This window comes from Acinonyx jubatus, chromosome E4, assembly GCF_027475565.1.
Source record: "Acinonyx jubatus isolate Ajub_Pintada_27869175 chromosome E4, VMU_Ajub_asm_v1.0, whole genome shotgun sequence".
NCBI classification, from domain to species: domain Eukaryota; kingdom Metazoa; phylum Chordata; class Mammalia; order Carnivora; family Felidae; genus Acinonyx; species Acinonyx jubatus.
In genome coordinates this window covers 43,276,156-43,292,114 of record NC_069395.1, presented here as the reverse complement: position 1 = coordinate 43,292,114, position 15,959 = coordinate 43,276,156, and the positions used below count along the sequence as shown (strand labels likewise).

Below are 15,959 nucleotides of genomic sequence, written 5' to 3'. Positions count from 1 at the left end.
CAACTGGAACTGTCTGGTCAAAAATATTATGCTTTGATGATGTGGGGTGGAGTGGCATGGAGTGGGAGTTTTCTTAGTGAAACAGGGTAAGATATGGGATGGAGGGACAGAAACATTGAAAGAGGCCACACTTACTCTTTACCCCCGTCAAGGCAGGAATGTGATAGTAATAAAATGGCAATGCTGGGGCCGCAGCAGCCACCTCCTTTAGGAAATTAATCAAGACATCTGAAAGAAGAGCAGGAAAAGCCGTGGTGTGAACAAGCATATAAAACGCTGGCTTTCCCTGCTAAACACACACACACACACACAAAAGAACCATTTAATGAAATGCAACCATCCCTCTCAGCAGCTGAAAATTCTTGATCACTTTTACCATCCCTGAGATTGTTACGGCAATGTCATTGCAGCTTGTTCCATTCAAAGTTTTATTTTCCTTTCTGGAGAAAGGCCAAAATAAGGTGATCACTTTCGTACCATACTAAAATACTATTAAAAAACTGGTGCAAACCCTCCCAGGTATTAAGAGAAGATCATGAAATACTCTCATAAAAGCCAGAAGCCCATCAAGAAGACTTTTATGCTCTTTCCCCACAAGGGTTAAACGTGGTCAGGGAACAACAAGGAATCTGCATTAGGATCAGAATCATCAAGTTTTAACTGAGAAAATTCTACAACAAAGAGGTAAACAACATTTGCTTAAAGAGGGAAGTTATAAGAATAGAGGCATATCTCACAATAATTCAACCAGAGGCTGGTTCTTTCCCTGTTTGGGGAGAAATCCAGATATGGCAGAAGAGAACTCACTCTACTTTACTGAGAAGTTGCAATTTCCTACATCATCCACTGTGAGCTTCAACTGCAACATTACTACAGATGATAAATAAATCTAGCAGACTTGCTTGCACTTTGGCTAGTGGGAAAGAGATTTAAAAAAAATTTTTTTTTTTTTTAACATTTATTTATTTTTGAGAGAGAGAGAGAGAGATAGAGCACAAGCAGGGGAGGGGCAGAGAGAGGGAGAGAATCTGAAGCAGGCTCCAGGCTCTGAGCTGTCAGCACAGAGCCCAAGTGGGGGCTCCAACTCACCAACTGTGGGATCATGACCTGAGCCTAAGTCGGATGCTTAACCGACTGAGCCACCCAGGCTTCCCTAGCTATGCATTTATTTAATCATGCATGCAATCATGGATTGTCTGTTTTCAATCTTTTCAAAATTTGCATTTCTTTGTTAATCAGGAGGATTAAAAAGACTCAGTATACTTGGAAACCACAAGTAGTTTCCATAGAGAAAGCAGAGAAGGAGAAAGCAATTAACTTGTTATTTTGGGAGACAATGGATGTTTCTGTGAAATCTCCCTCAAATTCATAACTCATTCAATCTTGAATAGAACGTGTATTCTCAAGGTGCCCATCACTTATATTCCTCTGTTTTGAGAAAACCGGTCCCATGTTTTGCCATGTTACTCTGACACTCTGCAAAACCGGCTGGACTAGGAGTGAACACCTGACTCAAACAGGCACCTATAGGCTGACACGGGGCTTGGTGGATGATGACCCAATCAGATTGTTTGGCAAAGGAGTTGAAGCCCTTCTCAAAGGAGTATTTTCTCACATGGATCCAGGGAGGCCAAATATCCTGGCCAAGTATACTGCTGTATACTACTGCAACTGCACACTGTCAGTCCATAAAACTTTACTTTCACGAGTTCAGTGTAACCATTTTGAATGAAGGCAAAAAGAAGCGGCCCGTGTGAGGCGCCATGTGTTTGGACTGTCTACTTACCTTTGTTCCATGGCTTGAGAAAGAAAGGCGCAATGACAGCGATGCCATCGGCTCCTATTTCTGCTGCATGTCGGGCCTTTAAAAGAAGAAATAAGACCATTGTGGGTCTAGTCACAATTCTGATATGTGGGTGTGGGGGTTTCCCCACATCAGCAAGCAATTCTCTGATACCAGCTGTGTGTCCCACAATTCTACTCAACTCTGATGCTATCTACCTGGAGACAGAATCAGATTCCACAGGTTAAGGGCTCAGTCCTATAAGACTACTCCACCTCCTCCAACTTTAGATGCCAGTCAGAAGCCCAGGTTGTCACCTGTGTTTCTGGCTCACTGGCTACAGGCTGGGGGTTCCAATGATTCCCTTCTTGGGTTGATTAATTTGCTAGAGCAGCTCACAGAACTCAGAGAAACTATTTATTTACTAGATCACCGGTTTATTGTAAGAGGATATTACTCAGGAACAGCCAGGTGGAAGAGATGCATAGCATCAGAGACAGAGACAGGGCTTATGGTTTCCACATCTTCTCCCAGCACCGGGGCACCACTCTCCCCAGACTGCCACATGTTCATCAACATGGAAGCTCTCTGAAACCTGCCTTTTTGGGTTTTAATAGAGGCTTCCCCGTAGAGGCACCATTGATTAAATCACTGACCTCTGGTGACTGATTCAACCTCCAGTTCCTCCTCCCTCTCCAGGGGTGGAGGTCGAGTAGGACTGAAAGTTCCAACCCTCTAATCATGTGGTTGGTTCTCCTGGCAACCAGCCCTCATCCTTAGTTGCATTCTTTTTAATTTTTTAAATGCTTACTTATTTTTGAGAGAGAGAGAGAGGCAGAGAGAGAGGGAGACACAGAATCTGAAGCAGGCTCCAGGCTCTGAGCTGTCAGCACAGAGCCCGATGTGGGGTCAAACTCACAGAGCATGAGATCATGACCTGAACCAAAGTTGGATGCTTAACCCACAGAGCCACCCAGGCGCCCCTCGATTAGTTGCATTCTAAAAGCCACCTCATTCATGTAACCAGAGACACCTTTATTGCTCTCATCACAGAGAATTCCAAGAGTGTTAGGAACTCTGTGCCAGAAGCTGAGCAAAGACCAAATACATATTTATTATAAATTACAATATCACTTGGAATAAGTGACTTATTATATGCACCTTCAGTTAGATAATGAGAGTAGCAACAAACTACTGACAGTAGCACTTGAAGTGATGCAACTGATGCACCACTAGAGAACAGAAAATAAGCCAAATTTAATGATAAATGTCATTACCAGGAAAATCCCAAATTGCAAAGTAGAGACCGCTGTTGGAGGTGGCCTGTGCATTTAATCTGATTCTTCTTCAGACTCTGTCAGTACAAAAAAACCTTACTAAAGCAGACATGAGTGGTTCATTAAAGAGAAACTTGCAGGTGTAATTTCTCTTCTAGTGTTCAGCCCATTGGATCCATTGGATGACGCTATCTTTCCTGTCCAGTGCTTTAATAGTCATATTTTAAAATTTATTCTAAATTTATTTTAAAATTTTAATTTATGGATTGGGAATGAAGTTGAGGATGGTTGAGAAGAAAAAGATTATGCACATAAAGGAAGATACACTGTACCACTATTCTGAGGTTTTCTCAGATTTCTCCAGGAAAAACAACATTCCCTTCTGCTGGGCCCTCAAACATCCTTATCTATTTCAAGTAGAGTACCTAAAGTCTACTACATGGCAAGAGAGTTGTGTACAGTGACTGTTCTCAAATAGAATGAGTTCCCTAAAGGGCACGGGTCAGATTTTACTCTTGTGTACAGTTAGTTAATCATGGTGCTGAGCACACAGCAGGGACTGGCGGATTGCTTCAGAACATGTCCCACTACCTAAAATGGAAACACGCTTCCCTTTGAGACTTTAATATCTATAACTAATAGATCTGATCAGCTTTCTGCAGAAGTAGGAGAGCCAAAAAGAAGACTGGGATATAGTCCAAAGACCAATTGTGACATTGGGTGTAATTTCATTAACATGGGGTTGGAATGTAATGTATTTGAATAATTTGTTTTAGCACTCTGTTTAGGGCAAGAAGTAGAAGGGTAACCTTAGCTGGAAATAAGGAAACAGCTAAAGACAGTTGATGGCAGTGCCCATTCAAACCCCATCCAATGGAGTTATGGCTAAGCAGATACAAAATTATCATCTCATTGGTAAGATTATCCCCATAGTAGGGGATTATCCCTATAGCAGGGGATTATCCCTATAGCAGGGGATTATTTCTATACTAGGATTATACTCTTCTAGTGGTTAGCCCAATAGAGGACGGTTTTCATGTCATGACATGACAATACTTTAAAATTTATGTCACACATAGGGAAAGAAAGCAATTGAAAAGAGATGGGAAAAAAAAAGGTTTCCTACGTGATACTACCTAAACTGAAAGACCTATCAAGAATAAGAAGGATAAATCAAGTCTCCAACTTCTGATTTTAGGCTTATTAAGCAACCATCTAGCAATATGTCTTCCTGTGTGGCTTGCCTAAGAGTGTTGAACTGCAATTTTGCAAATATGTATAATGCATTCCATTTCTAAATTCAGTAATAGGAAAAACAAAATGCATCAAGAAGATGTTGAGGCCAGGTCAAGTCATTGGACTCTTTGGAATTAGAATATATACATTCTGAAAACATGGTTAATTTAGCAGTGGTCCAGGTACCAGGCCTGCTGGTAAACACTGCAACATTGTTGAGCTTTCTTTTTTTACCCAATTCACAAAGTCCTGAAACCACCAGGTCATGTACTTTTCTGCCAGCAACTTTGACTCCTTCTACTCCTACCCTTTGCTCCATCTAATCTGCTAATCTTCAAACCCAGAGCAATCCAATTGTTTGTGTTCTTGAACCTGTGTTCTGGTTGAAGACTGTACCTAGGAAGAAATTTCCATAACCTAGTTGAATGGTGGTATGAGAAATTTATGACTCAGCTTCAGTTGGTTTTCAGCACCACTGGGCAATCCTTTTTAAAAATTTGACTAATTAGGGGTACCTGGCTGGCTCAGTCAGAAGAGCATGTGACTCCTAATCTCAGGGTTTTGAGTTCAAGTCTGCCAAATGTGGGGCATATAAGTTACGTAAAAAAATTTTTTTTTTGTGACAAAATCACATAAAATTTACCACTTTAATAATTTTTAAGTGTACAGTTCAGCAGTTATGAAACATATCTCTACAACTTTTCTTTTAGTTTTATTAATTTAAAAAATTTTTTTAAATATTTTATTTATTTTTGAGACAGAGAGACAGAGTGTGAGCAGGGGAGGGCAGAGAGAGAGGGAGACACAGAAATGGAAGTAGGCTCTAGGCTCTGAGCTGTCAGCACAGAACCTGACGCTGGGCTCAAACCCGTGAACCTTGAGATCATGACCTAAGCTGAAGTGGGACGCTCAAAGGACTAAGCCACCCGGGCGCCCCTCTACAACTTTTCATCTTCCAGATCTGAAACTCTATACCCATTAAACAATTCTTCTTTTTCTCTCCCTCTAGCCCCTGATATCCACCATTCTACTTTGTTTTTATGAATTTGACTACTTTAGATACCTCATTTAAGAAGAATCATATAGTATTTGTTTTCTAGTGACTGGCTTATTTAACATAATGTCCTCAAGGAGGTTCACCTACAGTACAGCATGTGACAGGATAGATTTCCTTCCTTTTTAAGGTTGAATAATATTCCACTGTATTGTTAAAAAGAAAATCACAGGACCCAGATGGAGTCACTTATGTTAAGGCCCCACATCAGCAAACCAAGACTTAATACATAACCTGACTGCAGTTTCAATCTTCCCAGGAATGTAACCTTTAAACTGTCAACATGGAACTTCCTGGTCAGCATGAGGAAATTTATTGCCAGACCCCTTCCATTCCCCTTAGGAGGATGACCTTGCTTAAAACAATGTGTTCTTTGCTAATAATTTTCTTTTCTTCACTCCCTTTCCTTTTCCAGGCTCGAAAGAACTTCTTTTTTTTTTAAACTGTACTTATTTTGAGAGAGTGAGAGCATGCATGCACATGGGAGAGTGGGGGAGGGGCAGAGAGAGAGAGAGGGAGAGAGGGAGAATCCCAAACAGGCTCCACAGTGTCAGCACAGAGCCTGACGTGGGGCTCGATCTCATGAACCATGACATGATTTGAGCCAAAATTAAGAGTCAGATGCTTAACCAACTGAGCCACCCAGGCCCCCCAGAGCTCCCTTCTATTTGCTAGATTGGATGCTGCTGGATTCATGAATCACTCAAAGCCAACTGGATCTTTTAAATTACTCAGCTGCCTTTTTGTCCTTTAATAGTATGTCTATATCACATTTTATCTATTTATCCACTGATGGGCATTTGGGCTGCTTCTGCCTCTTTACATTAGATAATGCTGATTCGAACATGGGTGGGACAGTCTTCCTGTGTTTCAGTTCTCTCTCCCATTCTCTGAGGCGGTAACTGCTCTTCACACCTGAACACCATCTACCATCTCCTTCATGCCCAGCAGATGGCTTTGCTCTTTGCTTCCGAGGGAAAGCTGAGGTTCGCTCAAGTTCTCCTGACTCGCAAACTTAGCTCCATCTATACCCACCCTGACTTCTGCTACAGGAGTTATCACCTCGGGCTACTCTCATCATGGCTCTGTGCCTGCTTCTGGATGGTGAGCTCTCTGAGGTCCCTCATCTCATACTCCCCATGACAGCGTCCAATATACAGCAAAAACAGTATTGAGTTTAACCTCAGCATAAAAAAGGAGCCCCTTCCCTTATGTGGAATCTAAAAAACAAAAGAAATGAATAAACAAAAAAATAGAAAGAGAGATATACAATACATACGTAAATGAAGAGAACAAACTGGTAGTTGCCAGAGGAGAGGGTAGTGGGGGGATGGGCAAAATAGATGAAGAGGATTAAGGGGTACAAACTTCCAATTGTAAAACAAGTCACAGAGATGAAAAGCACAGCATAGGGAATATAGACAATAATATTGTAATAACCATGTATGATGACAGCTGGTGACCACACTTACCCTGGTGAACACGGACTAATGCATACAATTATCAGCTCACTATATGAATTTCACTGAATATAACATTGTACATGTCAACTGTACTCCAGTAATAAGAGAAAAAGGAAGACCCTAGAGTGGTCTCTCCCAGATGGACCTCCATACATACCAGTTCTTGTGACTCCTTCAAGCTCAGTGCTCCTACGTGAATTACTACCTGATCAAGCCTGCAAAGGAGAAAACATACTGCATCACTTGGGAGTTTAGAGTAACACAGAAGGGCTGCACTATCCTGCTTTGTGCTGTCTCACTAATCCTGGAAGTCGGCTAATGCCTCACTAATCTCAATCTCAAAACCATTAAATTCTATAGTGGTCTATTTAAAACTAATCTAATAAAGGATTAAAAAAAAAGAATGTCCAGGAAATAAAATTTAAGGTCCAAAGAAGCAGAATTTTGAAACCAATAACCGATTAATCGATATTTTTTTAAAATATAATTTATTGTCAAATTGGTTACCATACAACACCCAGTACTCATCCCAACAAGTGCCCTCCTCCCTGCCCATCAACCTCTTTCCCCTCTCCCCCACCCCCATCTACCCTTAGTTTGTTCTCAGTCCTTAAGAGTCTATTATGGTTTGCCTCCCTCACTCTCTGTAACTTTTTTTCCCCCTTCCCTTCCCCCATGGTCTTCTGTTAAGTTTCTCAAGATCCACGTATGAGTGAAAATATATGGTTATCTTTCTCTCCCTGGCTTATTTCACTCAGCATAATGCCTTCCAGTTCCATTCACATTGCTGCAAATGGCCAGATTTCATTCTTTCTCATTGCCAAGTAGTATTCCATTGTATATATAAACCACGTCTTCTTTATCCATTTGTCAGTTGATGGACATTTAGGCTCTTTCCATAATTTGGCTATTGTTGAAAGTGTTGCTATAAACATTGGGGTATGTGTGCCCCTATGCATCAGCACTCCTGCATCCTTTGGGTAGATTCCTAGCAGCAGGGCTATTGCTGGGTCATAGGGTAGTTCTATTTTTAATTTTTTGAGGAACCTCCACACTGTTTTCCAGAGAGGCTACACCAGTTGAACTCCCACCAGCAGTGCAAGAGGGTTCCCATTTCTCCACATCATCGCCAGTGTCTATAGTCTCCTGTTCATTTTAGCCACTCTGACCAGCGCGATTGATACTTGAATACTATCTTTGATGAAGCGCTGTTTTAGATGGTGTATTTGATGGTGATAGGTGCCTGGAGATAGGTGTAAAATTGAGACATTTTTTGGTTGGAGATAAAAATAAAGAGGTTCTTCAAAGAGTACAGCCAGGAACCAGCCATATGAGAAATGAATTCACTGCATAAAGCTTTTCCCTGTCTTGTAAGTCCTCAGAATTTGGCCTCTTAGAAGAGAGGTTTCCTCTGAGACCCCAATATTCATCTTCGGAGGTGCTCCATGTGACCCCGTGGGCGGAGGCCACAGTGAGACGGGTGTTCTCAGGGAGGGTTAATAAAACTCAGCTGTGAGGCCAGTCATCCCAGTGACTCTTCTGAGGGACCCCTGAATGACTCATGTGCCATCTTCAGGGGATGGAGACACCACATTCTTGTTTAGGCCCGATCAGTGAGTCCTCAGCGATTCTTGACTTGTTAGGTCTCAGGTGAAATGGGCCTCACTAAAGAGGTGATGTGATCAGGTTTGCATTTTTATAGGAAAAGCCCTCGAAAAGAAGGGAAGGCTGACTGATGTGCTCTACTCTTACTAGTAGCTTGTCCGCATGACCTCCTCAAACCTTTCACACCCCTTCTCCTGGCCTAGGTTAAAACAAGTCACACATTCCTTCCTCCCTTCTATCCTGCTATTAGTTGCTGCTAGAAAAAACCACCCTGTGGCTTTGACACCAACTCATAATTTCCCAATTCAGGAGAACAAGGCTCCAGAAAGCCTTCTGGTCATCACGACGGACTTCCCTTCCAATTCCCTGCAATGGCTACTTCAAATCTGGACTACTCTCAAGCGCTATATTCCAGCCCAACTCCTTGTTCCTGGCAGATGTCTTCACTTCCAATACACCAGAAATAAAGATGTTTCATACACAGACTGCCCCCCTTCTCCTTCTCTGTGCCTCTACAGTTACCTCCCCATCTATGCTTTCCTCCTAGCTTCGTGGCTGTCCTCTAACGTTGTCTACTTTTGGTTTTATCTCAAGCCCCGCGTGCCCCCAGACCTTCCCATCAAAGGTAGCAGCTGTCTTCTCTTTGTTAATCTTTTCTCCCATAACGGTGTCTTTTCGGCAGAGAAACATGCGCAGAACTACCCTGCTTTACAACAAATTACCCTTCTTTTAATCTTGCTTCTTCCTCCCTAATCTACTACTCCATCTCTCCTTCCCTTCACCAGAAAACGTTTGGAGAATGGGCTGCACTCATGGCCCCCACCTCCGCACACCTGCTGCCTTCTACAGCTCACTGCGGTCTGCTTCTGTTTCAACAACCCCACTGGCTCTGCTCTGAGGTCATTGGTCACAGTTACTGCAAACCAAGCGGTCTTCTCAGCCCTCCATCTACTGACTTTCACAACATCCAATATTTATAACAAATGTGGTAACACAGCATCTACTGCCAAGAATTACAATGAATTCCTATGTAACACTCGGTACTGTGTGCCAGCCACCGTCTCAATCCTCGCCACCACCTTAGAAGACATTAGTTTTATTCCTATTTCATAGGTGAAACACAGGGCGGTTAAAGGACTTGAGTTCAGAAGGCTAGTAAGAGACAGAACCAGGACCCAAACTCAGGCAGTCTGGCTGCACAGTCCCCACTCCTAATTATTGTGCTACATTGGCGTGCTCTGAAACTATTCTTCCTTAAGTGGTGGGATTCACCCCTGACCTCTCTCCTGCCCTTCTGAGGGCTTTCTGTCTTTGTCCCCTTCACTTTCTCCCCATTTCTGGTGCTTTTCTTAATATTGATCTTTAACTTTCCTCTTTTTTGTGTCCATGGTCTTTAATCTGTTTGGGCCTGCTGGAATTTGGGCCCAAATCTGACTGGAAATGAGCTGAAAGCTGATGGATCAACAGGAAACGTGTATGCGGACATGCATTCAGAGTTGGCATGTAGCATCAGAGTACTCAAGGTGTTCTGAAGTCACTTAAGGGTCCCCAAGGAGGTCATGGGCTTCACTCTGAAAACCTCTGCTCCAGGGTCACTTGGGACTTACCTCCAATCTTTGCCACCACCTAAGGCAACATCAATCGTTGCCTTCTTTGACCCCTGCTTATGCTGGTTATCACAAGGATCAGTGTTAAATTTCATGATTGGACATCTCCATTGGATGACAAGCAACCTGAAGGCAGGGACTCTGTTTCATCTCCCCAGTGCCAGCACAGTGCATCACACATGACAAATAAAGCTTGGTTAACTGAGTGTGCTTACTGAATGGATCCTGTCCTATTTGCTTACCATGGCATGAATGGAGCATTAGAACAAAAATATATCATTACACTGAAGTTTAGAAAATGTAGAAAGTTCCCTAAGACTACAAAAGGAAGCACCACAGAGAGCATGCTGAGTCGCATGCACAGAGAAGATGTAGGGAAGCCAGGGCTGATATAAGCATCAGGCACCCATCCTGAGAGGAGTTGTTCAGAAGAGCCAGGGGACAGCAGAGTCTGTCACCGGCCCCACTCCCTCTTATCCCCTCAGTCCAAGGACAGGTAACCCTTATAGACAGTAAGGGGCAGCTTCCAGATGGATCCTCTGGGAGACAGGTGGGCCTTGCAGTCTGCCTGCTTCCACCTAGAAAGGAGGGGCGCTCCTCTGCCTCAGTGCCTCGCTGAAGTACCCAGATCCCCATGCCTCAAGCCTGACCTCTGACCAGAAGGTGGGAGACTGTGTCATCAAAAAAGAGCAGTACTCCACACAGCTCTCTGCAAGAGACCCTTTATCCTGGTGACACCACTCACTTGTTCCGCCCTTTTGTCATCCATTCCTCTGCGACCTGGCGTCGCTCTGAGACGCTCAGGGACAGGCCTTCTCCCGTTGTGCCATTCACTGTTCCAAACAGAGAGTCAGTCAGTGGGGCCAACCAATTCCTTTTGCTCCTCTAACAGCAACACTGGAAACGCAGGGTCAGAACTCCCTGCTTATGAGGGAGGGACATGGGGAAAGATCAGAGGATGGAATCTGGGAGGGGGAATGCCATGTTTCCATTTTTATTTAAGACTCTGTCTTTCTTCTATCTTCACCTTGGCCAAAGCAGCGGGAAGGCTAATTTATGACTTGTAATTACAAATCTGTCCTTGCTATCAGAACAGATAGCAAGTATTTGAATGGAGACTGTCCTCATTTTAGGCAAATTTTGGGCAAAACTCCCCAGTTCTATTATTTGGGCTTGATTGGCAGGAAGATCAACACCATCCAGAGCTGGGATGTCATGGGCATCACACATGGGAGTTACTTATGAGGATAGTGGTGCATACTGCGTATCTAAAACGACCTCAGTCTACAGTTTAACATGATGGCAGCACTCTAGGACAATTTTTAAATGGTAATTCATAATTAAACACCAAGGATATTAATATTTCTTGAATAAGCACTCTTACATATTCACTTATTCTCACAGCAACCCTGCAAAGTACAAATGATTTTTCTCATTTACAGATGAAAAAATGAGGCTCTGAATCACTAAGTAATCTAAGTTTGAATCCAGATCTGTATGTTTCCAAAACTTGCCCTGCTAATACAATAATCTCTTAATGGACCACAGAAAGTATGCAAACAGCACAGGAGCCTAAGGCATATGGCAGCACTTCGGATCACCAAACACTGAGCACTCAGGTGGGGTAGAGAAGGGGAGTGAGAGTAGGAAAGAGTGTTTTTCCCACTCCTTTGGGGTCTTAAGAAATTTCAAACATGCTCTACTAGTAGGGATGTTCCTACTTTTTCCCTACACCCAGGGGACATCTGTGGCCTTTCGATGAGTAAGAATCTGTCTTCCTCACCACAGCTTGGAGCTGTAGGGCGGACACCAAGTGCTTCTGTAATCAGGTTCTGGTTTTAATGTGTGGCCTGCACACCTTTTCACAGAAGTTTTAACCTCCTTTGATTCTGACCTTATGCTTCCAGTTTTTAAGGGGCCCCTGTTGGTAGAGCAGTAGCTCAGGAAAAAGACATAGTGTCCAGTCTATGGAGTCAAGCACCCAGAACACAACACAAGGGGTAACTCAACCAGAAGTAAGCATAGTTCTCAGGCCTGAAATATGCAGGTTCTGACTTTTTAATTTCCACCGTCTCTGAAATAAATGAGGGTAACTGCTGGACCTGTGATTCCCTTGTGTGCTGCATGTCGAGTCTTTCTACATTTACCATATGAAAGGTCTGGTTGAGGTCAGAATAAAGCCCATTCTTAAGACAGAGAAGTCTGGATTTTGCTGTTAATCTACCATTTCTTGGTTCAGTGCATTAGGCACCCTGAATAATATATCTGAGTCATAGATTTTCCTCCTTAAGTGGGGATAAAAATAATACCTTATCTGTTTTGAAGGTACACCACCAAATTAGATAATCTCTTGAGATGCCTTCCACATCTAAAACTGATGAGTCCACAGATTCACAAATTTTATTTAGCTTAGCCAGTAACCTATGGCACAAGACACTGTGACCTCCTACTAGTAACCAGGTAAGAGCTACTCTCTAAGGATTTGGCTAGAGATGTATAGAGAAATCTCTAAAGATGACTCACCAAAAATATTCTTCACTCCCTGTTCTTCCACAAGATAGTCCACGTACTGACCAATGACTGAAAAGTTGATTTCTCTAAAGGACACAGGAAAAAAAAAAAAGAAGAAATGCATATTAAGACTTTTTTAGAATATTATTCAACCAACCCTCAAATCTATAAACTGCTCCCTTTTGTTAATAGTTATTAAAAGTCCACCCGGCCAGTGTGTAAAACTGTTAACCTGCTCTAAATAATGCCTGAGTTTTTCCTTGTTTTTTGAGTGATTTCTCTAGTTGTTCACATATGCTTCACTTACGTGAGCAACACATCACTTATTTATCAGCAAAGGCTTTACATTTAAATATCCCCACAAGTAATATTTAAAAAGTAATTACTTAGTAAGCTTTTGCCCTTTTGGGGAAGAACAATGGTTGAAGCCATGGTGAAATGAGAATTTAACATTCCATTTGGTGAGAGGCAATCATCTTTTAGGCTTACAAGATAGGAAAATTCGATCTTAATATTTAAGAATTTTAGCACTTAATATTTGTGACAGCAAATTAAGCTTCAATTGTATTTGCTAGTTTTACATCAAACAGGATTAACATCGGAGAGGAACTTGGCTGTCACTGCCTCTCAAAGCACGGTCTGTGGAAGAGTAGCACAGGCATCTGGGGTCTGTAAGAAATGCAGAGTCCCAGTCCTCACACAGTCCTCCCCAGTCAAAATCCGCATGGGAATAAGATTCCCTTGTGATCTGCATGCATGCACTGGGCAGTGTGAAGAGCAATGACCCTGTAAGGATCTGATGCTTAAGGCAATAAGGGCTCTTTTCCTTAAAAATCATACTGATTTTAAAATCTAGAAACAGATTTACACACATCATATAAAGTGATGTGTTCTCAATCAAAGTGCAGGTGAAGATGATGGGGGCTAGAGAGTGAAAATTCAAAGGAAAACTGTGCTATGGCTAGCAGGTGTTAAATGCCACAGAACCCATGGTTACACAGCCAAGAACAAAAAGTGCTAGTTGGCTTCCATTTACATTTTTGTCAACGGGGACCAGAAAATCTCAGTTTAATTTTAACCTTGTTAACATCCTTTTCATCTTTGCTTATTGTATTCCTTACCACATGAAAACAAAACAAAAAAATCTGATGCATAAAGAAATAAAGAATCTGATGCATAAAGAAAAATCTGATGCATCAAAGGATATTTATCAAAGATAATAGAAACACTAGAGATAACAGCAAAGAACGCACAGGCAGTCACTATCCACAACATGCAAATGACAACTAATCAGAGCCAGTCAACTGGGAAAGTGTGCTTTAAAGCAGTTCTAAGGCCCCCTGAGGGGAGCAGACTCCCTCCATAATGGCATAATGGCATAATGGCTCACGAGCACAGCCCCTGCCCCCCTTGCTCAAATACCAAATCCTGGCCTCTCAGTCTTGCTGAGCAGGGGGGCTCCCTCAATACAGCACAAGAACAAATTTAGGTTGTTCTCACTTAAAGGGAGAATGGGTGAGTTATCTGCCTAGACAATCCATCTCAATACCCTCATTTAGGTCAGCTTGACCTGTTCACCTGGGAATATCTATGTTCCTGCCACTTGGAACCTGCTTCTGGCTGCTTCCATCAGCCCTCCGCCACTTGGGATAAGCTCTGAGATGCAGGAAAATCAGTAGTGGCTTTGTCTGTGCATGGCTAACCCTGATTTTGACCAGTGGTGCTCATCTACCAATGCAAGCAACCAGCAAATAGCTCTGACAGACCTAGGGAACTTCCAAATCAGACTGGAAGCTGGAAAGAAATCTGGTGGGCAACCGTCCATGTTGGAATCACAGACTCAAACACAGTGGCTCCTGTACACTTTCACTGAGGTCTTGACAGCTCCCCAATCCCATCCCGGCCATGTACTGAAGACCACCTAGAGCAGGCCTGGCTTTGTCACCAAGGAGGAGCCCGTAGAGCTCCAGATTGTCAGGGGCTGGTAGGTACTGTACTTTGATGTGCATTCTTTTGGTTTAGTCTAATGCTTCTTCATTTGGAAAGGGAGGCTGAAGAGCTTGTTTCCATTTTCAGAAATACTTAAGGAGAGAAACTGATTTAGTCTGTTAGGGTGTGTGTGTGTGTCTCCAGAATGGACTCTAAACTCAGCAGGGACCCACACTGCCAAGTGGGCCTCTAATGGCCAGTTTAGTACACGTGCTCAGCACCCTACCTGGCTCCAATGAAATGCTCAATCATTATTGCTGTTACTACTCCTCATGACAAAACCCAGAAACACCTCACACCCTCAGCGAAGTTCACATCCCTACTTACATATTTACTTTTAAGAGAGACAGAGAGAGAGACAGACAAGAGTACAAACTGGGGAGGGGCAGAGAAACCGGGAGACACAGAGTCTGAAGCAGGCTGCAGGCTCTGAGCTATCAGCACAGAGCCCAATGCAGGCCTCAAACTCTCCAACAGAGAGATCATGACCTGAGGTGAAGTCTGATGCCGAACTGACTGAGCCACCCAAACACCCCAAGAATCATTTTGTAAATTGTTTATGCTCACCCTGCAGGCTAGAGCAAGGACTTCCAGAAGGCAGGCCTGTGCCTTTTATACCTCACAATCCCTAGTCTGTGCCTGGCATAGTGCAGAGACTCAATGATGGTGAAACACCCGTGATCGCTGTCTTAAAAGCAGCTTATCCCCACACCCGCAGGATACATTTAAACCTATAACATTAACTGAATAAAGGAGAAACTAGTATATAAATAACTAGACCATTGAGAAAACATGATAAAGGCTATGACTGAATCAAAAAGTATATGGGATGGGGCACCTGGGTGGCTCAGGTCATGATCTCACGGCTTGTGGGTTCGAGCCCGGCGTTGGGCTCTGTGCTGACAGAGCCTGGAGCTCTCCAGCTCAGAGCCTGGAGCCTCCTTCAGATTCTGTGTCTCCTTCTCTCTCTGCTCCTTCCCTGCTCTCACTCTGTCTCTCTCAAAAATAAATAAAACATTAAAAAAAGTTTTTTTTAAGTATACAGGGGTTTAGAAGAGGGACTAATTATTCTAATCAGGGAGGCTGGGAACAGAGACTTCGAGGAGGAGGTGGATCTGGAATAAACAGGATGAAATCTTGCACTCCTCCCTCCCTTGGCCCTTCTCTTTCCAGGGAGTTGGCTGCACCCTTTGACAAATGTAGGCCAGTACATGAAGCCCATGATTCCTCTCCTCTTTCAGTGGACTCCATACTATTTTAGGGCTTCAGTGGGTAGTGCTTCCATCTACACTGACCCCCTTCTCACTACTCCTTTAGGCCTTGCTGGATGGGAGCTACAATTATACTAGGGTTAGGGATGCTATGGATGATACATTTTCTAGCCCCTCAAGAAAGCGGCTTGTTGGGGCGCCTGGGTAGCTCAGTTGGTTAAGG

General features: G+C 43.1%; 1 protein-coding gene across 3 annotated transcripts in view; it reads right to left on the bottom strand.

Moving 5' to 3' along the window:
* The window catches only part of NPL (N-acetylneuraminate pyruvate lyase), a 37,610-nt gene that overhangs the window by 10,404 nt on the left and 11,247 nt on the right, over positions 1 to 15,959 (bottom strand). For all 3 annotated transcript variants that reach the window (XM_015062865.3, XM_027074390.2, XM_027074392.2), the window contains exons 3-7: positions 12,549 to 12,622; positions 10,771 to 10,858; positions 6,971 to 7,028; positions 1,787 to 1,862; positions 136 to 228 (exon numbers count right to left, since the gene is read on the bottom strand). In XM_015062865.3, coding sequence (XP_014918351.1) covers positions 136 to 228; positions 1,787 to 1,862; positions 6,971 to 7,028; positions 10,771 to 10,858; positions 12,549 to 12,622 — 389 coding nt within the window. The remainder of the gene's footprint in view (positions 1 to 135; positions 229 to 1,786; positions 1,863 to 6,970; positions 7,029 to 10,770; positions 10,859 to 12,548; positions 12,623 to 15,959) is intronic.